The sequence below is a fragment of the Colletotrichum karsti genome (assembly GCF_011947395.1).
Source record: "Colletotrichum karsti strain CkLH20 chromosome Unknown Scaffold13, whole genome shotgun sequence".
Classification (NCBI taxonomy): domain Eukaryota; kingdom Fungi; phylum Ascomycota; class Sordariomycetes; order Glomerellales; family Glomerellaceae; genus Colletotrichum; species Colletotrichum karsti.
In genome coordinates, this window is record NW_024065913.1 from 905060 (window position 1) to 927342 (window position 22283).

Sequence of the window (22283 nt, forward strand, 5' to 3'; positions counted from 1 at the left end):
CGGGCAAGGTAGAAGTGCTTTGCTCTCTAGGTAGACAGCTTAACAGTCAGTTAATAGTACAGAAGCGTTGCGAAATGATGAGTCTCAATTCGCGTGATAATGGGAAGAGCGAAGACGACGAGGATGGAGAAAATTTCATACACGTGGCATCCGATCCAGGTGATTCTCTTAAACGCGTCATTTATTCCAATAAGCTCAACGACAGAAGTGGCGGCATAAGAAACATACAAAAGACGCCACCGCCATCCAGTCTTGATGTTGCGTGAATGCGGCCTGTCCATATTTACCCCAAGACCTTCCCAGCCGGGGATTTCTTTTTGAAAATGCCCTCCCAACCATACCCAAACAATGTATTGTGCGTAACGTACCCATCCCGCGGCACAGGCGGGCGTTGATCATGAGCAGAAAAAAAAAAAAACTTCCAAACCAAGCTCATGGTTTGGTTTACATTGGTTTGACCGTCCCGGCGCCAGCTACTCCGACCACATGCCAAGCCAGACCTTCCATCCCGTTACACTGCGATAGACAGAGCGCGAGAACGAGCTCACAGATTGGGGCAGAGCACATGGTCGCAGTAGCCCAGGCCAGGCGCAGTCATTAATAAGCTGTCCAGTATGTCTTACAAGTCGCTGTCGCGCTTGTAATAACCTGGATTGGCGTCGCCGCCCCGGTTCATCATCTCCTGGGCGTCGCCAACCTGCCGACGCTCCGTGATCTCGCGATCCTTCAGCCTCTTGTGCAAACTATATCTCAGCCCCAGCGTCAGTCCTCGAGCGTTTCTGTCTCTCATGACTGCTGGTCCCTATTGCAAAGGTTCTGATGAGCTGGATAGGCGGTTGAGATGGAGGTACACGTCTGTGCCGTATCTGACCGAGATGTTAGCATTGTCGCATGTGAGATGTATGATGTCAGCAACTCACCCCTCCATGCTGATCAACTTCAGGTCGCCGCCAAAGTACCGCGCATACAGACGGGAGATGGGCAACCCGTATCCAAATCCAGCCATAGGCGCCTTGAAATCGCTCTTATCAAAGTCCGGGTCCAGGTTCGGCGTCCTGTCGACAGTGGTGTACATATAAGTCCAGACGAGCGGGATGGCGCTTCTCGGGATGCCGCCACCTTCGTCTGAGATTTTGATGGTGATGTCCTCTTTTCCTTCGGCGACAATGACCTTCGTCACCGGGAACTCCTGCTTGTCTTGGCCATGGGTTTCGACGACGGCGCGAAGAGAGTTCTTCAACGTCTCGAAAAGCATATGCGACAAATGCCCAGGAACGTACATGAAGTTGATGTTTGGGTTGCACACAAGCTGAATCTTGGGTGCCTCGAAAAGTCCGTAGTGGTCCTCGCATACAAAGCGCGCGTTCTCGATTGCCTCCTGCGCGAGGTCCTGGACGTTCGTCTTGGTACAAATGATACCAACGTAGGTGGGGTCGCGGTGGTGGCTTTGGTCGGTCAAGGCGATGTGCTGACCGATAAGCATACGGATACCTATACGTGACATGTAGAATCGGTCAAGGAACGACTGTATGTTGTTGTCGATCTGCATGCGCTGCCTCTTGCGCTTGTACTCCAGAATGCCCTGGGCCATCGTCGTTACGACACCGTCGTGGCGCCTCTTGATGCCGTGAAGAGCCTTTGCAAATCTTTCATTGTAGAGTCGCAGATCGGCGGGCCAGTCTCCTGTGTCGTCGACCATGGCGAAGTATCTCCTTGCGGCAACGGCCTTCTGCTTGTTGTGGCCATTGCCGTTAGATTGCGGGAGGGATGCGTATTGCCCCTCTTCGATGCTCGGATTTCTTGTCGCCTCGGACAGCATAGCCTTGCCGTATGACTTGCTTGGCCTCATGAGCCTTTCCTTTGTGCTCCTGTCCAGATCAGGTCGTGGGAGTTGTGTAAGTTCCTACGCGAACGACCGGACGTCAGTGAGTCATGTCCCATCATGCGTCATGCGATAGTAGAGCGTCGACGTACCTCGAACGACTGTGCGTACCAATCTTGCACCCGCCTTACGGAGGGCATGTCGTTGAGACCGTCAGGCAGCTCATCGAGTTCTTGGACGCGGTGGGCGAGACGAATTGGCAGTTCTTCGGCGAGGAATTGGGAGGCACGGAAGAGGGTTCCTGAACAAAGGTTACAAGTCAGCCAAAAAGTCAAACAACAGCAGATGAATATCATCAAGCACGAGCATCTCAGCATCAGGCACAAGGCGCATGCAGGAGAACTGCAAGGCAGACCGTGAGGTTATTCGGGCGACCGGGACTGGAGGGATAGACGAACCAACTGACGGTCTCTCTCCGAACTGAACCATCTGCCTCAAGCTCACGCCAGTTGCCGGGAAACTGGCGTAATGCCTGATGGTGTCCATCAACCTATCCGTCTTCTTCCACGACATGTTGGGCGACTATTCTGGGATCCGGCAGTCTACTGTTGTTGGCGTTTTCAAGTCGAGGCAACCCCGCGGGAGCGAGCTGGTAGGGCCTTTACCGAGGCTTTGGTATGACGCAGGGCAACATGGAAAGGCGAGGGGAATCGCGAGAGGAAGTCGAGAAGGACGGGTCTAGTTCTGCATGGTCAATGGGAATGAAGACGGAGGTCGCGTGCAAGCCAGCGTGCTCGAGAGGTGTTTCGTGTAGGTTATTTCTGGCAATAGAGATGGAGTAGGACTTTTGAGAAGGTGAGAGCTTTGGAGCGCCGGAAGCAGGAACGAAGCCGCGGCCGGGCCAGGAAGTCTGTCTCCCCACTGAGGAGTCTGGCCCGGCAAAGGTACGCTGGACGCTGGTACTTTCCCCGACTCGGCGTCATAGGCCCCTGCGGAGGTCATTCGATGATAGCGCGATACTTTGGCGGTTAGCCGACAGGAGAGGTGCCGGCGTTGGCCGCTCGCGAGTGTTTAGACCGAGAGCACTCCGAAGTCTTTGCAGTGAAGAGTTCGTTTTGTTTCAGAGTTTCTATTATTTTCAATCGCTTCACGAGTGTCCTCGAGCTGAACTGTCAAATGTTTATCTTGTGGTAGCACCCGAACAGGCCAAGAGTGTTCTGTGGCTTGATTTGCAGACCTGAATCATCAAAGCCTGGATCTGATACAAGTGCTGTAAAACATGTGACCGGCAGAAAGGAAGCTGACCGCTTATGTATCGCACTATCAATTTCGGTCGCACGCGACCACCACCCGTGGACTGCCTGAACCGACGACCGCGGCGGGGGGGGTTCTCCTTCAGCAGCTGTGTTTCCCGTGTGCTTCCTGCTCTCCGAAAAAGCTGCGTTGCGGCGGTTCTTCCCCCACGTCTCACTGCAACTGCGATGCAGCAGCCGCTCAGGCCGCCCCCGCCCGCCGAAGAATCCCGGTCCTTTCCTGCCCTCCCGTCCCCTCCAACCCTCTTCCTCGATGTCCCCTTCAGCAGCTTCAGGTCGTCGCCAGCTCAGCCCAGGTTTCCCCCTGTGGTCACATGCAAGGCGCCACAATTCTTCAAGCCTCGCTTCCATTCCATGCATTACATTAGGTTGCGCTGCGCTGCGCCTCCAGCCCCCCGGCCCCTCACCAGCCCCCGACACGAAATCGACGCCTCACACCGCGTCGAGCGCGCCAAAGACAAAGGAGTAAAGTCTCCAACACATTGGTTGGCTTCTTGACCGACACACCTCATCACACCTTACTGCAGGTATCCTGCAGCTGTCTATCACCCAAAAATTTCCAATTCCCCAACCGCGCGCGCACACAACTCGGCCTCTCGGATCCCTTTCGGAAATACTACGTCCGACTAGTTTCTGACGCTCCCACCTTTGGTTACTTTGTCACCCGACTCGGGACTCGCATTGTCTCGATCTAATCGCGTCGACCTACTCCTTTGATCAACCTCCCAAAAGAGGAACACGGGAGTCAGGCTAAAGACCCGGTTTTTTGGTTGGCCCCTCCAGTGTCGCCGCCCAAGCACTCCCAAACCACACTCGATGCACAGCTATGCCGGACGTCAGGTCGGATTCGGGGCTGGGCCTACGTTTTCTCGACTTGAACGATCATGAGGACGACAACAGCCCGTGCAAAGGCCTGCGTCGTCTTAGAAGCCACGACCGTCCCGTCAGACTGCCTGCGCCTGCGTCTGCGCCTGTGCCCTCTACGCCCCATGCCGCTACACCTCAAGCTTCTTCACCGCAAGCCTCATCGCCATCTCTGCCCTCGACCTTGAGCTTCCGCGGCTTCTCACCGCTGTCACCCCCTCGCAAGCAATTTTCCACCGTCGGTCAGCAATTCTCAACGCCAGTGGCTAAGAGCCCATTGGCGCGCTCCTGGACCGAGGACGACCTCACGGCTTCGGTTCATTCAGACGAAAATGCGACTCAGACCACCAGAGATACGCTTGGGTTAGTCCAGCGACTCAATGAATTAGCGGAAAAGCTGCTGTCGGGCGAAGACGTCCCGGACACCAACGTTAGCGCCATGCACGGGAAGCTTGACGAGATAGAATCCGTCATGACTGGTGAGGTTCATGTGTCTCAAGAGACGCCCCAGGGCAAGCCTAAGACGTGGCCCGCGGTCGAACAGATCGAACAGGAGGAACAAGAGCATGAGTCTCTTTGGACATCACCATCTCCTTCGTGGTTTCGCTCCGGGTTGTCGGATATCTCACCGTCCTGTCGGAGCTCATTCAGACGAGACACGCCTACTCCCGAACCTACCATCGAAAAGAAACCCGCTGTTGACACTTTCCGCATCGCGTCTGAGGCGGCAAAGTTGAATATCGAATTGGAAACCCTCGTCACGAATCTCAAGGCTCGGCAAGAAGAATCAGAAGTAAGATATGCGTGTAACTGACTTGCACGACCGCAACTGACAACTCCAAGCATATTCATCAACTTCTTGTCACCCGCGCCGAACGTGCAGCACAACGGATCATCTTTCTTCAGTCCAGAGTCCAGAATTTGTATGTAGTTCAAGGTCCGGCCATCCGGCGCCGTTACTGACTCATCGCAGGGAAGAAGAGCTTCAAGAAAACGACTCGGAGCTCACTTACCTTCGTCTGGGTCTCAAGGCCATCGAAGTTCAATGCCCTGCCGACATCGACTCAGATCTCGCCCAGAGCATTCAGAACTGGAAGGCAGACTGGACCGCCCTCAAACGAAAACGCGCCAAACACAAGAGTTTCGACCGCTCGGCTTACAGCACCCCCGTCGGCACGCCCATTCGACCGGCGCGATGACCCTTCTCCTTTCCCAGACTTGTTTTTATCCCTCTGCATTCCAAGCGTGATGACTTAAGAGACATGAACGAGTGATGAAGCCATAAAAGCATCGAGTACGGTTACGGACTGAGCATAGCATGGTGTTTGGGGAACAACGGATACCCTGTCAAGCAAGCAAGCATGAAATCTCGCATTTCTTTAGGGTCTCTTATCACAGCATATTTCGGATACCAAAGTCATGAATTCAGTTTCCTATTCATTGGCTCTAGCGTTTCGAGCCAATCTCAACTCTAACCATGTCTTGTCTTCATGTTGTTGAAATATGTGATACGTCAAATCCAGTCGTCGACGACTTACACGGCCGAGGAAGGGCTGGGATGAGTCTTGCATGCTCCCGCATTTAGTCTGACATGCAATCCCTGTCCAAGCCTGCTTGGAGATCAAATGATTTCCAAAACCTAGCGCGATGAGTTTCTCGGCGACAAGCAAATCTAAGATTATGTTGTCGATCTTGGTGTGTTCCACTTGGATCTCTACTGGGTGCCGGTCTAATTGCGTTATCTATACATGCGGCTGGCTGGTGTCGATTCTGGTGAGCTGCTGCATGAAATAGGAAGGTCACCACCTCCAAGCATCAAGGTATTACCCTACAGACCGGGCTCAAGCCGATCGACGTTGGAATAGTCCCACTTTTCCCGGGTGCGCTACTGCTGAGAAGATTATCCTCTTGTTATGAACATCGATACTATACTTCTTCCGCTTCTAGAAACTTTGCCTCGCTATATCACAATTTCACATCTTGCTTGGCAACATCAATCCAGGATACAGAATCCTTCAGATAGTTGGCCGCCCTGAGATCTCCGGACCGAGCATGCGCCTCAAAATTCTCCGCTCGAGATGCCCGGCCGCACAGTCGTCCTAGCTCACCACTCGCCTGCTCGCTCACAACCTCCTGGTAAGTGCATGTTTTCAGATACTTCCCGACCCAAAGGCCGCCGCTATACCGCGCTCCCTTTCTGGTGGGAAGAACGTGGTTTGTGCCAATGACCTGTCTGACGTTACAACGTGCTCTTGCAGAACGGATTCCTGAACATACCTTGTCGCCGTAGCTAACGCAAGTCTTCTCCCCAAGGAACAGGGCGCCAAACTGTTTCATCTTCGACAGCGCCTCTCTGGGCTCCCGGGTCAATATTTGCACGTGCTCGGAAGCAAACGTATCGGCTACCCGGTACGCTTCGTCGAGGTCATCAACTACGATGACCTCGCCGTGGTCCCTCCAACTGACGGCAGCGACAGCTTTCGTGGAAAGATGTTCCAGACAAGCATCCACATACTGTATCGTCTTCTCCGCGAGATCCTGGGAAGGTGTAATGAGAACCGCGGGAGTGTCCGGACCATGCTCCGCCTGAGAAACGAGATCAGTCGCAACGGTCAACGGGTCAGCATGCTCATCGGCCACGATGAGCGTCTCAGTGGGCCCGGCTACGAGATCGATACCAACGGTACCATACAACTGCCGCTTCGCCTCCGCAACAAACGCGTTTCCCGGCCCGGCGATGAAGTCCACCTTGGCCACCGTCTCCGTGCCCACAGCCATGGCAGCCACGGCCTGGACACCGCCCAAGATGAAGATCTCGTCGCACCCGGCCAGATGCATGGCCGCCACCGTCGCGCTGGGGATCTCGCCAGAGATGGGAGGAGTGCAGCCTATGACGTGTGGAACACCAGCGACCTTCGCGGTCACGATGGTCATGTGCGCCGATGCGAGGAGCGGGTAGCGGCCGCCGGGGATGTAAGCGCCGACCCTCTGGATGGGGATGTTCTTCTGGCCGAGGAAGACGCCGGGCTCGCTCTCGATCTCGAAGTCGCGGATGCTCTCGCGCTGGGCCTGTGCGAAGCGTCGTACATTGCGCTGTGCTGTTCTGATGTCCTCGATGGTCTGGGGGTCGACCTTGGCGATGATTTCTTGGATTTGGGTGTCAGAAAGCTTGAATGAGTCCGGGGTCCAATTGTCGAATTTTTGGCTGTATGAGCGAACGGCGGCGTCGCCTTGGGTTTGAATGTCGTTGATGACGCCCTTTACGATTTGAGGAACGTCGATTGAGGCGCCATTGGTTGTGTTTGAGGCTTTGGGAGAAGGTTTCTTGATGTGTTTGGGTGCCATTTTTATGCGATCGACTTCGTGGGCATTCAAATTAGTTAGATTTACCGAGTTAGACTTTGGAGGTTAGACTTTGTGCGTTTAGTGATGGTAGTTGGATGACTTATAAGAGAGGAGTCAAATCGTGATGCTGTAAGAAAGACCGGCTTTCATCCCGATTCCGATTGCCGGCCGGCTCCATCCCGTCGGCTGCCCACGCCGGATGGCCCCGGATTACCCCTCCCCCAAGCGTCCACTAGCCGATGACCTGCCGACGTCTAGCGGGCCCGCGAAACGGGTACGTTTCTGTTTCGGAAAAAGCGGAAGAAGGTTTACTGGCATTCTTGAGCCAAAGAAAAGAAGCTGTGAAAAGCGGGTTTATTTGTCAGCTTGATGCCGAAGGTTCTCTCACGCCATCTGTTTCATTACCAACGATGTCGGCCCCGCCTCAGAATGTCTACTACGGCCCGAGGTTTCCCGTGAGATAGAGTATCCCGACCGCGGGCAGAACGATATCGGACTGGGCCGGGCTACCGTCGCGTTGGAAGTCTAGAAAGTATGGGGCGCCTGCAGTACCGACGAGGTCCGGGAAGTTCGGCGGACGCTCGGCCCCGTATTTCCGGTAAGCGGCCCCACATCGTCGGAAACCTCCCATCCGAGGCGTTCTCACTCACTGCGATTACCTTGAGCACCTGATTAGCTCCGTGCAATCCTCCAGTGAGTACCATGCATTATGGCCAAAGGGGCTGTTGTCGGACGCGAAGGATCTGAGGCTCGTACTAAATGCTCCTCATTATGACGTCCGAAGGCCAGGGTCGCTGTAGGGTCTGCCGTTCAAGACGCTAGCTTCTGAAAGTTAGTTATTTGACCGTTTCGAGATGAGCTGTGCCTCTTTGAAGCTTCAAGTTGACGAGCCATGACGAAGGCGAACGCAACTGAGGCGGGCAGGGTATGAATTTCCTGGGGTATTTGGTCGTGTGGTGGTGACGACCCTGGAGGAGGTGCATGGGGTGAATCCACCGCAGCTGCAACCCCCGGAGCAGGTGCTGTGATATGACGTAAGGGGTTCGGGACCTTTTGAGAGAAACCAACAACGTAGCTTGCCAGTATCTCCAGGCTTTCGTGAAAAGCTGGCTCTATGATGCAGGTAGCATTGCCTGAGAGAAAGAAAGAAAAAGTACTGGTTCCCCACTGCGGCGCGAAAAGGTGGGTGAACATCGACGCCGTTGAACGGGGCCGCCAACCTTTTTCAATGGGCACCTCACTATTAGTTTTCAACCACGTGGGAAAGAAGATTGATGTGAATTGAAAGTTTGATTTGACCTCGACGAACCTCGAGTCCGTCTTCTGATTCGAAATTATTTCTCCAACTTGCATCTTTGCCGAAGGTGGTGAGATCTGGAGGATGATGTCAAAAACCCCCATTGGCGGCCAAGAGATGCGGCACAATTCAAGCCGCGACGGGATCACTTAGCGCTTCCTGGGCACTGCGAGAACCCGGCCGACACGATTCTTGACTTCTCTGGGCGATCAAGATGCCCTTGGCAGCCCTGAAGAAGATGCCCTCGCAGTGCCACTGCCACTCGAAGCGGTGGCACCGTTACCTAGGTAGCCTGGTTCATCTCACCTCACCTTAACTTAGGGTCGCTCTTTCCACTTACACCAAGACCAAGCAAGGTCACCCACGCATTCACCATCCAATTTGCACCCCGCGCTAAAATCGAGGACAGGGAACCGCGACTGCTGAAGCATTCCATTCACCACAGCAGCAGACCCATTTTTACTCATGCAAATTCAACGTCATCTCGACCAGCCGCCCCTTCTCTCTCTCACCACAACACCACCTCGACCACCAACACAATCGCAATCTCTGACCGATCCAGTGTCGATCCCATCCATCTTTTCTGCCAAACGCGCACAAGACAGGCGCTCGAACGAGGAAGCCTTCAAGCCCACGCTGCCTCCCGACTTCGATACCCCGGTTCCTTCCCACCTCCATTTACGCGGTCAACCACACGTCCCGACCAATCCATAGTGTTCATTTTCTCGCGGAACCGACGAACGAGCCTCATCGCCGGCATCATGGAGACCTCCTGTCTTCTGCGAGCGCAGATTTCACATGGTCATGACGTCGTCCGGAATCCTTCCTACGCAGCCTGACGGTCTCGCGAACTATCCCCTGCCGAATGAACCCCATTTCCTTGTGTGTTATCCAGTCTTCGTCGACGTTACCCGTGGCCTCTGGCCCACCCCCGCGATCGACCTTCCCCTCATCCCCAGACCTTCCACAATAACCACCGTTTAAGCGTCCCGAGTTCTGGGTTCGCTCAAGCTCATACCCAGGCAGAGAAGTCTCCGCTTGGTGCCTTTGGAGCTGTTCTTGATCTGAACCCTTCTTGGCGTCGCATCTGGATATAAGAAGCCAAGCTATCCCCAAGGCGGGAGGCGCACTTGGCTATCTTGGAACAACAATCCACTCAACACCCCTCTTCTACATATTCCCAGTTTTCTCATATTGTTCATTGTTGGATCGCGGAAGTGTCTGCTAGCGTATTCGTTGCCCCAGGAGTCCAGTGTTCATCCTCACTTGGCACACCACTACCCGCACATCAGTCTACGAGCCCCTCCAACGGGTCAAGTTCTGTACTGTCGCCAGCATGGCCTCGGATCCGAAACGAGAAAAGGCCCCCGACCGGTTGTCCTCAGACCGGTCCGAAGCCGAAGTCGCTCATATGGACCATCCTGGACGATTCTCCGAGGCCACGGCTGTCGAACCGGAAGAGAAGCGACGAATGGAGGCTTCTCATAAGTTGGAGAACCCTCTTGCTGGCTTCACTCCGGATCAACTCGGTCGATTGGGTGAGGAGTATTGCGGGAAACATGGCATCACCGAAGAGGAAGACGTTCGCGCCTTCCGCCTCGGGGCCATGATTGCTGGCAACATGAACAAGTATGACACCATGACCGAGTTGACTGCTCAAGAGCGGGCTGTCCTTGACGCCGAAACGACGCACAAGTGGCGGAACCCGAAAATGCTGTTCGCTGTTGTCGCGAGTTAGTTTCCCTTCCAATTACCGTTTCTCACTATACGGTATCTCTATTCGAGATCTTCTCTTTGATCTTCTTCCACAACACTATTCCGCAAGTGCTGACAAACTTGATGCACAGTCTGCTCAGGATGTGCTGTTGTCCAGGGAATGGACGAAACTGTCGTCAATGGTGCTCAGTCCTTCTACAAGAAGCAGTTCGAAATCGACGGCGAAACCGAACGCGACACCTGGCTCGTCGGCCTTGTCAACTCGGCCCCGTACTTGGCATGTGCCGTGGCAAGCTGCTGGCTCACAGAGCCCCTGAACAAGAAGTTTGGTCGTCGTGGCACAGTGTTCTTGTCTTGCGCTATCAGTGCGATCACCTGCTTTTGGCAAGCTTTCACCAACACCTGGTGGCACATGTTCATTGCTAGGTTGGTGCCCACATCCTCACTGCCTGCTATGCTCTTAGGCTCATATACATCTACAGATTTGCCCTCGGCTTTGGCATCGGCCCCAAGTCAGCTACTGCGCCTATATTCTCTGCTGAGTGCGCTGTGCCTCGGATTAGAGGAGCGTTGGGTAAGTATCTCTCGGAGACTTTGGTTCAAGTAACCTAAATCCTTTGATACAAACACAAGCTTACACAAGGCCTAGTGATGTCCTGGCAATTCTGGACAGCTGTTGGAATTGCCATCGGGTATGTTGCCGATTTGGCGCTATACTACGTGCCAGATCAAAGCGGTATCACTGGACTCAACTGGAGGTTGATGATGGGCTCTGCTGGAGTTCCAGCAATCATTGTCTGCGGATGCTGCTATCTGATCCCCGAGTCACCTCGGTGGTACTTGACCAAAGGCCGCCACCTCGACGCATACAAGGCAATGTGCCAACTTCGATTTGAGAAGCTCCAGGCTGCTCGAGACCTCTTCTATGCCAACTCTCTACTTGAAGCTGAGAAGGACACACAAGCTATTGGCAAGTCTAACCGCTTTAAGGAGTTATTTACTATAAGGCGTAACAGAAACGCTATGTTAGCGTCGCAAATTGTTATGTTTATGCAACAATTCTGTGGTGTCAATTTAATCGGTAAGTGTAAAGATGTTTTTATTTTCACAACTTTCACACATCTTCTTACTAATCTCTTTCAGCCTACTACAGCACTGAGATATTCCTCTCTGCAAACTTCTCCGAACTCAATGCTCTCTCAGCATCCCTTGGTTTTGGAGTTGTCAACTTCCTCTTTGCTATTCCGGCATTCTACACTATCGATACATTTGGCCGGAGGAACCTGCTTCTGACAACATTTCCATTGATGTCCATCTGTCTCTTCTTCACCGGATTCTCTTTTTTCATTCCCACGAACCCCGCCAGGGTAGCTTGTATTGCTACGGGCATCTACCTGTTTGGCATGGTGTACTCACCGGGTGAGGGCCCAGTGCCGTTCACCTACTCAGCCGAGGCGTATCCGTTGTACATCCGCCCCATCGGCATGTCTCTCGCCACAGCGACCACCTGGTTCTTCAACTTCATCTTGGCTGTTACCTGGCCCTCGCTCCAGCGTGCCTTCACGCCTCAGGGGGCTTTCAGTTGGTACGCTTGCTGGAACATCATTGGTTTCTTCCTGGTCCTCTTCTTCCTCCCCGAAACCAAGGAGAAGACGCTCGAAGAGTTGGACGCTGTCTTCAGCGTGCCGTTGAGGAAGTTTGCTCGCTACGGCCTCTCGCAGTTCTTCTACTTCTGGAAGCGCTTTGTTTTCAGACAGAATGTGGCGCCGCCCGCTGTGCCTCACAACAATGAGGTTCAGTATCACAAGAACCAGTTCTCCAGGGAGAAGGAGTCGAACCCTACGGCTCGTGTCTAATTGGTTCACGGGACACCCAAATAATACTTAGCCTCTCTTGGGCTGCGCATACCTAATGAGTTGCAGGGAAGGGTGCGACGTATGCCTGTACGACTATGTAAAGATACTATTGTCATGTAATGTAAAGATATCACTGGAGCATGTATATGTTTGATTGACTGCTATTGATTTGATTTGGGTTTATTCTTACAGGCAGCTGCCGACAATAATTCGCCTCTATATTGAAAGCTGCCTCTTCCCACTACTTGGTGGGATCTACATTCTATATTGTGTGGTTTGAGCTTGAAGTGAAATGAAACCAGCCAATGACGGCTCACCTCTCTCTGCGGTAGTAAGGCTGCCCAGGAAAATAGAAACGAAAGACAATCCACAATGGGACGCCAGAAACACTTGGCGACTTCCATCTCAGGAAGGTGTAGATGTGTCCACGAATGTTGCTACCTCAAATCGCCCCGGGTACAGGCGCCGAGTGGACCATCCCCTCAGAATCCCCCCGGAACTCTCATCTGGACCGGACTGGTCGATTGTCCACATCTGCGAGAGTGAAATGATAAAACTGGGTGCAGTCCAATAGGAGTTGGACAAACTCGGCTCCTGGCCTCGAAGAACCAACGGAGCGGGGTTGCCAACAGATGTAGGCTTGAGGGTTGCGAGCAAGGGTCAGGACGAGACCACATTTAATCCCCGTTCATTCCCACCCCTCTCTCTGTTGGCTCTTTCCCCCCTCCTCTCAATCTCTCATCGACTTGATTAATCAACTGACAGACGACAAAGATGTCTACATCACCCCCAGCGAACGTGGTATTGCTCCTGAACCCTTGGCTCAGGGTCGACGGGTGCGCGTGAAGCTGACATGGACTAGGGACCCGAAGCTGACGATGATACCTCATCTATCGGCGGCGAAGTGAGTTACAGCTGCCATGGAACAGCATAGCTCTCATAGCTGACGGTCATGATGAGTCGTTGGATGACTCGGTAGCTTCCCTGAGATCTAGCATCATGGACTACCGAAGAGAAAATGGTCGCACTTACCATAGAGTTAGTGACGGAAGTGCGTGATTCCCTGAAGTTTCCTTGGTGAGACTTTACCTAACCAACAACCCACAGAGTATCACGGTCCCAATGATGAGGTGCGTCGCAATTTGTGGCTCTGTTTTCGGGGGTTTCTGACACTTTTCATATGTAGGAGGAGCAAGATCGATTGGGTATGTCATTCAAGGGATAATCGCAGCCCTGAGACTAACAACCGATGGAAGATTTCGCCCATCAATTGTGGCTCTTGACTTGGGACGGTGAGTTGTGCAACTGCCCGAAAAAGGACGGGGCCAAGAGGGTCCTAGACGTCGGAACGGGAACCGGAATCTGGGCCATGGACTACGGTAAGTTATTTTTGGCTATTCTGCAATCTTTTAGCTGACTGGTTCACAGCCGATGCTCATCCCGAGGCAACGGTGCGTTTCGATTCTCGGATGTGCTGTTGACATTCTACTAATGCACCTAGTCAGGTTTATGGAGTCGATCTGAGCCCAATCCAGCCGGGTTTGTGAGTACTTTGTGACCCCAGCAGTCTGGCATAGCTAACCCGTACATCAGCGTCCCTCCCAACTGTCATTTCGAGATTGATGACGTGGACAAAGAATGGACTTTCTCACAGCCGTTCGACTTCGTCTTTATGAGAGCCATGATTGGAAGTTTCCGCGACTGGCCCAAGGTCCTTGCTCAGGCATACGAGAATTTGGAGCCAGGCGGATACTTCGAGATCCAAGACAATCACTTCCCTGTCGTCTGCGACGACGACACCCTCACCGAAGACTCGTACATGCTGAAGTGGACGCAGTACCTCATTGAAGCCACCGACAAAATCGGCCAGCCTATCAACGTGGCGACCTCGTTTCAGAAACTTGTAGAAGACGCCGGCTTCGTGGACGTTGAGGTACGCCACGTGGTCTGGCCGACAAGTGCATGGCCGAAGGACCCCAAGCTTGCGGAAATTGGAAAATGGTGTCGGACCAGCTTTATGCAGGGCCTGGACGGCATCTGTCTTGCCTACTTCACCCGCGTCCTTGGATGGACGAAGGAGGAGGTCATCGTGTTCTGCTCTCAGGTGCGGAATGAGGTGAGAAAGGGCAAGATTCACGGTTACTTCCCGGTGTAAGTGTACAACCCTGTTTTCTCAGTCTCCAGAGGCTAATGGCTTGCACAGGTACTCCGTTTGGGGCAGGAAGCCGGAGAAGGAGGCTTCAGAGGGACCACAGTAATAGCTGGCTCATACAATCTCCACTGCCTGTTTCTTTGGCTCTTGGGTTTGGCTCATTTGGTTTGATCTCATAGTTACCGAGCAGAGTTCTATGGGTATTGAATAGACGAAGTAGGCATTTGGGGGCAGATAGACTTTCTTCATGCAATGTCGAGGTTGATTATTCACCCGCTGTACGGACGATGACTGAGCGTGAATTCGCGGCAGTGTCCATCCCCCATCCGAACCATCGGCCCGGAAGATGTCTGTAGAAGCCGGTCCCACTTAACATGAAACCGGCGCCGCGCGGATGCCGAAACACGGGACGGGGCCGGACGACCTCTGATCTCGGTTGTCTCTCTCACCCAGAATGCGGCGAAGAAAACCATTGAGCGTCATTGATACCTTGCCACGCCAGGTACTTACCGGTCAAATACAAGAGTAGTATATAATAGACAGCTCATATAAATACGATGTGTTCGTTCTTTTATCTACTTTTGCCGCGTGTTTGATAAACAGCAACATCGGCGTCGGCAAAATCAGGATTAGGAGCGTCATTTTAAGCGACGCACCTGCTACTGCAAGCATTCCTCAGAAAGCGAGGACCAACTATTGAAGAAATCACATGACTGGAGGTAGAACCTGCAAGTTGCTTCCCTGGCTAAGAAACGGGCTGGCTGGATCACAAATGAGATCGGGAGAGGGGGGGAGACCTTACTACCCCAACATCAACCGCGGCGAACCACACAACCATGGCGGACTAGAGGCGCCGCATCCTTCACTCCATCGGCCACACCCGCCGCCAAAAACGTCAGAATCCGGGGACTGGCGAACCATCAGGTGAACGCCGTCCAATCATGAATGATAGAACGACTTCAGCCCGTAGGCGACCATTTGCCTTGTCCGCCTCAAGCTCGACTTCAAGTATCAAAGCCTCAATTATGGCCACGGGCTAGTAGCTGCTCATTGGCTGGGGTTTCAATGGCTCCCTATTTGACATATGCCCGCATATATCGTGCACTCCGGTTATCTGCCCGACTTAGGGAGAAAAATTGATACCTGGAAGCCATACAAAAATGGCCGATACTGGAACGCAAGGGAGGTACTTTTTGCATCGTAATAGTATCTCTAGGCAGCTCAGATTTGTCAAGTGATACCACCGCCCCGAGAAAGCCCTCCAATAACTTCGTCTTGGGCTGAATCCTTCATTGCAACGATGAGACTTGGACGGACCCTATATAGCGTGTTACGTCGTCCGGCGGGACTTCTGCGAGATGAGGCCTCTTACTTCTCCCGTATTGCTGAATGCTAGCGATATTTGAGGGTGATCTCTTTCCCTACAGGTAAAGCCGCTCAGTTCTACCTCCAACTTCTTCCTGTTCTCTTCCCCGGCAAGTTGACTCTTCCACAACTCCACAGCCGTCAGATGGATACTTCCTCGAGCAAAGCAGTGATAAACGGGTGTGTTCCCCAGTCTCCCTTAGCTTCTTGCTTCGATTCCTGTCTTGTACCTGAAGTCTTGCTAACTCACCATCTACTACAGCGATACATCGGCTCCCCGAACAGCTGCCCAAGCAGATGAAGCGAGACAACTTAGACGCCAACGACTGGAGTCATTCTTGAGAGACGCTTCGGCCAGTGGAAGTCGGCTGCATGCATTATCGTATCATACTGTCACTGCGAAGGACTCCGTGGCTGAACACTGTACCGGAGCAAACTGCCAAATCGATCACTTTGCGTTTACCTTCGAGGGCGTGTCACCAAGCGATACCCAAACATCATGATTAGTACAAGAACCGCGCCGGTAAGAAGTAAACATCTACTTTTGAATAAGTTGACTGATGATAGATTATACAGATGTAACAACCACAGGATGAGGGAAAGCAACGGCAAGGATACCGGGTCTAATCACGATGCTTTATCTCCATGGAGGTCTAAAAAGTATATCGTTAGGTCATCATCGACGGGCTATAAAGGTCTTGATGAGAGAGCAATAGGAAAAGTCGATATTGTTGCCATATGGTACGAGAACTTGGGACGAGAAAGGGAACTAAAACTCATAAGCACTTTTCTACATATACAGCCACGTTGGTATAGCAATACATTTAGACCCAAATGACTCTGTTGTCTTCACTGAGCACCTTTATATGGGCTGCGAAAGATGCGAATAAACTCCAAGAAGAATCCAGAGCGAGAAGATGCGAGTGAAAGACGATATCCTACTCTCATCCGAATGGACGTTGACGAGATAGCCTCGGATATACCACCACTTATACATGCTCATGGCCAACCAATACAGCTGAGAAGAGAACCTTAGTACGAGATACAACCTTGATGATTTGAGGACGATAGTATTTCGATAGTGATATAGGAGCATGGGAAGAAGACCTGAGAAAGAGCGAACGACTCATTCAGCGCAGTTGATCTCAGCATGCCACGGTTACTTCAAATTAGCGCGACTCAGAGAAAGATCGTTCAACGTAGTTTGTAAATGGTCGTGAACCGCAAAGCACTTTTTGAGAGCAAAAGATACTAGCTCAACTGTTGCGGCTTCACCTGCCCTTTCTCTTCAGAGAAGGGGAAGGGAAACACAAACTGGAGGTAAACGGTCAATAAGAAATCAATGCCAATAAGAGACTGAAGGTCAGTTTACGGTTTACGCATCCAGTATTCAAGCGGGTACAAAGGGAGATATGCATCTGTATGAGGCAGATTCTGGTCGAAATCAAGTGCCATAGGGAGAGCTTTGCCGTTTGATGGAAAGGTGGTTGTCGTCAACGAGACGAAATGAAATGTAAAGTCGTCCAATGAATGGCACCTGAATAATCCCGTGGCTCATCGGCAGAATGAATTCAGATCTGACCAAAACAAGCGAAGCTGATAAAGAACTTCAACCTTTTCGCAAGATTGTTGAAGTAGGTGGTTTGGAAATGCGTCAACCGTCAAGTCCGGGATCCTGTAAGCAAGGAAGTGTGGCTGTTGTTATTGTTGTTGTTGCTGTTGTGTTTGGTATGCGTCACTCCTTGGCGTGTATTCCCTTGGCGTATTTTCCTTCGTATATTCCTTTGACATATATTCATTTGGCGACAAATAGTATGGAGTTTCGATATCGGAATTGGCTTTCGCGTATTTCTTGTAGAAGACCCAAAAAGCTGCTCTTCTGGTTTGAACGGAGTTGAGTGTAAATCATTGTGTCGACTTCTTTTCGTAAAGTCGATGGTCATCTCGTCTGACAGCGATTTCGTTTGAAGTCCGTCCGTGGAGAGGCTTCAGATTTTATGGGAGGTTCAATATTTCAATGTTTGAGCTTCATAGGAGATGTTGGAGTTGCAGAGGCGCATGTATCGCTCTCAAGTAGAAGCATGTCCAACAGTTCCTTGGGAAACCAAGCCATTTCCAGGACGCATCGTTATTGCAAAGAAAACAAATACCGGTGGTTGATGACTCGACATTCCGGCAGAATCGCCAGTATTTAGCTGGCGCTTTTGGCAAAAGAAGAAGCCTGGGAGATTAGAGAAAGGAGGGGAACGATGCGGGGGAGGGCCAGCTATATATAGGACGCTTTGCATACCCACTCATGGCCTCTAGCATGGCGAGATGAAAGAGAGGCTGCGACTGCTGGAGAACGAGCTCAGATGTGGTGGGGATTCAGGTAACCCCCAAAATCGATGTGGCGGCTGAAGCGAGAATGGTTCGCAAAATGGAGGCTCTGCTGCGAGGCAACCACGCCAAGTTGAACTTCACCCCAAGTCATGGCTCGTCAGGACGGGAGCGTTATCACCCTCGCTCATGCTCCCTTTCGGACAGGACCTGACTGTGGAGAGACCATTGATAGGCCCAGACACGCTGAAGCTTCCATTCCGGACTTGCTTGTCCTCCTGTCACTTAACCGCGATGGTAACACAGGCCCACAACTTCTGGAAGACACAAATGTGGCTGAAGATTCCCTAGGCGTAGGCTGTATCCGAACGGTCGAAATTGAAAATGGCGAACCGCGGCGTGGTTCGCCCCCGGTCCCTCATGCGGTGTGAATCCAATGTGAGATTGCAGAACATTACCACGCGGAGAGTGACCACGCACCAGCACCCGCACCCCGTCATTGAGTGTTCTGATTCCACTCCCGACATTCTCCAACCGTTACGAATCTGCCAGCCGCACAGATCTCGCCTCGCTCGTTTCTTCTTTTCAGAGTTCGATTGGGGATATATCACATACCAACGACAATCTTGGGGGTACAATCCCAGACCGACTCCGAAATAGCCCACGCTAGCCCGCCAGTCTTTGGCTTGGTATGGACCGTATCGCTGCCCGGGTCTGCTGGGGGGTGACGTGCCCCTCGGCGGCACCACGCGACCGTCGAGATGTGTTCGAAAGCGAGAGTCGTACAAAAACCGCGACATCCCCCGACCAAAACTCCGGGGAGGAGGTGATGGATGACAGGCAGTATCTCAGTCAACCCTCAGTCACGTCGGCTCCTCTCTCGAGTTTCTTGATATTCATCCCGACTCTACCGTATCGGTGTCTGTTCGTGCCACAGAGCCCTCATCGCCATCGACAACATCGACACACCGCCCTATCACACAAGACATCGTCGAAATTATCGCCATCAAAATGAGTGGCGTCTCAGACAAGGCCATAATCAACGGGTGCGCAAGACATTACTGTCGAGTTTGACCGCCGGTACTAACACGCGTCGCAGTGACATACCGCGTGACGGCACTGCCGCAGAAGATCAAGAAGCCCGAGAACGTGAGAACGGCCGCGTCGAATCCTTTTTGGAAGACAACAACGGGCCCGTACCTCTATTCGGCCAGGACGCCACAACTGTCGGCCAGCGTCATGCCGAAAAGGCTGCCATGATCAACGAAGTCGTCGCCAATGCCGATAGATAGGTACACGGAGCAACAAATCTGGCTTCGGAAATACTCGCCCAGCCTAAGACACATCATCAGTAAGTCAACAGCTCACATTCAGGGAATAGGGGCGACTAACCTCGACAAGAGACCGATCTATCACGCGAACCATTCCGTCGCATTCTGGCCCGTACATCGTCTTAACCAGCACAGCCAAGCGCCACAAATATCACCTCGATCGATTGTTTGACCGACTTCTATTCATCAAGTGGCTCGCCGCTTTAGCACTTGACCAAAAAACGGCCCCACAACCGGTCCGTGGTTGTGCGGCGACGTCGTCTCGGATCCGGGCCCACGGCACGGATGTGGAGACACAGAGTTGAAAGAACCTGGAAGTCAAAACCTTGCGGAGACCACGATTATCTTCCAAAGTGTACCTTGCACTTGCAGATTGTTCAAAGGCATATTTCCCGCCGGTGACGTCGACCAGTGCGACATCTCTCGGCAAAGCTGCGCAGCTGCGTGTAACTGGCCAATCAGCTGGGTGCTTACAGGCCGGCAGCAAAGATGCGGGTAGATGCGAGGATGGGGTGTCGTTCACAGGTTGCCTCGTCTTAAGGCGACCAGGGACGTCCTCCTCATACGCTCCCCTTACCCACCCTCCGAAAAACCCGCGGGGTGTTCGTTTACTCTTCCCTCCCTCTTGAAACATCTCGCCCATTCCTAGAAGATCTCACAAGCCACGTTTTCCGGGAGGTTTCCGCGCTAGACTCGTGCTTGGGTTGAAGCCACCGCGACGGGTTGCCGCTGGCGACCAGCCTGTCAAAGCGCGCCTCATTTACCACAAGCGCAAAGATGCATGCGGCGATCCAAACAACGTCAGACCGCAGGTGCAGGTGTCACGCCTGCAGTTGGCTCGAGTTGGCCGATTCGGAGAAGGGCATGATAGTGAACGGCTTTTGTTCATTTGCAGAGAAGACGCGGCAACAGTTGCGCAATTAACGATTAAATAATACATATAACTGACCTTACACCCCGAACGCCGTGGATATCATGTTAAGCCCAATGTCCGCCCAGTGTCATTCAATCGTAATGTTTCATATGTTGGCTGCTCAGGCGGTCTCCCGCAAAGTGAGCACGTACGGCAAATCGGTCGAGTCTGTTCGGGTTGCTAGACGGATGACTGAGCCCGATGCCGAGCTTCCGGATGCCCTCGATCTCATGCTTGCGCTTGATGAGGAGTGACTCGGCCCATATGCTGGCCGGGTCTGGGCGAAACTGTTCAAACTTGAGGACCTTGATATTGGCCCACCCAAGATGCCTATATTTGGTGTTGCTGGTGCTGTACGATATTGAAGCCAAGTATGTGCCGAGGAGTTGCGCGCATTCATTGCGGGCACTCTTTTCTTATTAACAGAGCCTTGTGTGCTTTGTGTCGCGGAACGGGATAGGTTGCTTCGGGGAGTTGTTGGATTCGTGCCCATGGGCGCGTCGTTATCGATATCGCTCTCTTCGCTGGGCTCGTCCAGAGGGCCCAGGACAGTCGGGTCCAGGGGGCGCATGCCGCGCAAGATTGCCGCGAATAAATGCATCAGCTCGCGAAACCGTGCATTGGATATCGGCCGGGTGGAGAATCGTGCGTATTCATAAGCGGCAAGGAAGTCCGCGGCCGTCGCAGTAAGCGAAATGACACCCAGCTCAGCCAGATGTCCGAAGTAGTCGCGCAACCCCATTTGCGGAGGTCGCTGAAGCAGAGCTACGGCATCTGGATCGAGCATCGGTGAACGTGACGAGGACTTCGGATCGGGTGGTGCTGAGGTCAGCGCCTTGGCTTCGATGAGGTTCGGGAGTTCGGAGAGGACAGTGCTATACTGAAGGTCGGGTAGATCGACGGAGTTCGGGGATGACCAGCCGTAGTGTTCGATTTCGCCCCAAACCGGCCGTCGGGGCGGTAGAGCTATGCCCGTTTCTTTCTCCGTAGTCGCGGGTTTTTTCAGACTGACGAGCTGGAAGCGCTTCTTCCCCTCGCTGCCCCCAGTGTACGTTTTTTCGGCGGCCGCTTCGCCCGCCTCGCTGCCTGCAGTGTTCGTCTCGATGCGCGGCCTGGCGTCATATGCGATTGCGGCGCTGCGCATCAAATCCGCCGTGATCATCTCGTGAACCTTTTTGTTCACGTCGCCCTTCTCGATGGGAACCCATGGTTTCGGTATCGATGCGAGGATTGTCTTGTTGAGATACAGCCGCGTCGCGTATATGAATGATACGATCAGGAGGACAAGGGTGAGAGTTGCGGCGATGATCCATATGTTATATGGCTGCTGGTTGGAGTATGCCTGGTAGATGGTGTCGCCCGGAGTGACGAGGAGGAGGACGGCGAGGAGGAAGCATAGGACGAAGTAAAAACTACCGTATATGAAACGGAAGATTGCGCGTGGGGAGAACATTGGGACTGGTAGGAGAGGTTGCGTCTCGAGGGTATCAACCCGGGAGGTGTCGAGTTTTCAGGATAGGAATCATGGACTGGCAGAACAGTGCATGGGGAGGTAATGGTGTATAGCGGAAAAGCATGGCTGGGTGAAAGGATGCCAATGCGAATAGTGTCAAGAGTAGTGGCTCGGCTAGTACGAAGGAGAAGAAGATGAAGAATGGCTAGACATTACATAGGGAATAGAAGAAAGGCATGGGAGAGAGTGAGAGAATGGAGGTTGGTCGAGAAGGCGGGAAGTTGCCGCAGGTAGCGTGATGGTGACGAACACGGCGAACACGAACATGTAAAGGTGTGAGCGGGAGGCTGGGTCATAGGTTTTGTTTTATTTCGCTGGAGTCCCACTGGCAATCCCCCGAAGCTCAGGTGGGGGCACCCAATGCGAACCCTGGTAGCTTCCGCCTTCCAGGCTCTCTAGTGTGCGCCAAAATCTGGTTTAGCGGCCCAGGCGGGTGAGCGGCCAACGGGCACTAGCCATAATGAATTCCAGTCTCAA

At 52.9% G+C, this 22283-nt stretch overlaps 7 protein-coding genes across 7 annotated transcripts; 4 read left to right on the top strand and 3 right to left on the bottom strand.

Moving 5' to 3' along the window:
- Positions 1–619: 619 nt before the first annotated feature.
- On the bottom strand, positions 620–2395 carry CkaCkLH20_04935 (uncharacterized protein; the record flags this gene model as incomplete). The annotated part of the gene is made up of 5 exons (XM_038887654.1): positions 620–802; positions 854–866; positions 921–1903; positions 1975–2123; positions 2281–2395. The coding sequence occupies 5 exons, from the start codon at positions 2393–2395 to the stop codon at positions 620–622; spliced, it is 1443 nt and encodes a 480-aa protein (XP_038747261.1).
- A 1566-nt stretch (positions 2396–3961) lies between these two features.
- On the top strand, positions 3962–5198 carry CkaCkLH20_04936 (uncharacterized protein; the record flags this gene model as incomplete). Its single annotated transcript, XM_038887655.1, has 3 exons — positions 3962–4792; positions 4843–4922; positions 4973–5198. 3 exons carry the CDS (start codon positions 3962–3964, stop codon positions 5196–5198), a joined length of 1137 nt encoding a protein of 378 aa, XP_038747262.1.
- A 766-nt stretch (positions 5199–5964) lies between these two features.
- Positions 5965–7344, bottom strand: CkaCkLH20_04937 (uncharacterized protein; the record flags this gene model as incomplete). Its single annotated transcript, XM_038887656.1, has 2 exons — positions 5965–6228; positions 6277–7344. 2 exons carry the CDS (start codon positions 7342–7344, stop codon positions 5965–5967), a joined length of 1332 nt encoding a protein of 443 aa, XP_038747263.1.
- A 2633-nt stretch (positions 7345–9977) lies between these two features.
- Positions 9978–12213, top strand: CkaCkLH20_04938 (uncharacterized protein; the record flags this gene model as incomplete). Its single annotated transcript, XM_038887657.1, has 5 exons — positions 9978–10374; positions 10489–10783; positions 10840–10931; positions 11007–11438; positions 11501–12213. 5 exons carry the CDS (start codon positions 9978–9980, stop codon positions 12211–12213), a joined length of 1929 nt encoding a protein of 642 aa, XP_038747264.1.
- Positions 12214–13462: 1249 nt separating this feature from the next.
- On the top strand, positions 13463–14471 carry CkaCkLH20_04939 (methyltransferase domain-containing protein; the record flags this gene model as incomplete). The annotated part of the gene is made up of 5 exons (XM_038887658.1): positions 13463–13592; positions 13642–13664; positions 13719–13756; positions 13807–14364; positions 14417–14471. 5 exons carry the CDS (start codon positions 13463–13465, stop codon positions 14469–14471), a joined length of 804 nt encoding a protein of 267 aa, XP_038747265.1.
- A 4589-nt stretch (positions 14472–19060) lies between these two features.
- Positions 19061–19341, top strand: CkaCkLH20_04940 (uncharacterized protein; the record flags this gene model as incomplete). The annotated part of the gene is made up of 2 exons (XM_038887659.1): positions 19061–19095; positions 19149–19341. The coding sequence occupies 2 exons, from the start codon at positions 19061–19063 to the stop codon at positions 19339–19341; spliced, it is 228 nt and encodes a 75-aa protein (XP_038747266.1).
- Positions 19342–20385: 1044 nt separating this feature from the next.
- Positions 20386–21746, bottom strand: CkaCkLH20_04941 (sucrase/ferredoxin domain-containing protein; the record flags this gene model as incomplete). Its single annotated transcript, XM_038887660.1, has 2 exons — positions 20386–20623; positions 20908–21746. The coding sequence occupies 2 exons, from the start codon at positions 21744–21746 to the stop codon at positions 20386–20388; spliced, it is 1077 nt and encodes a 358-aa protein (XP_038747267.1).
- Between the last annotated feature and the right edge of the window lie 537 nt (positions 21747–22283).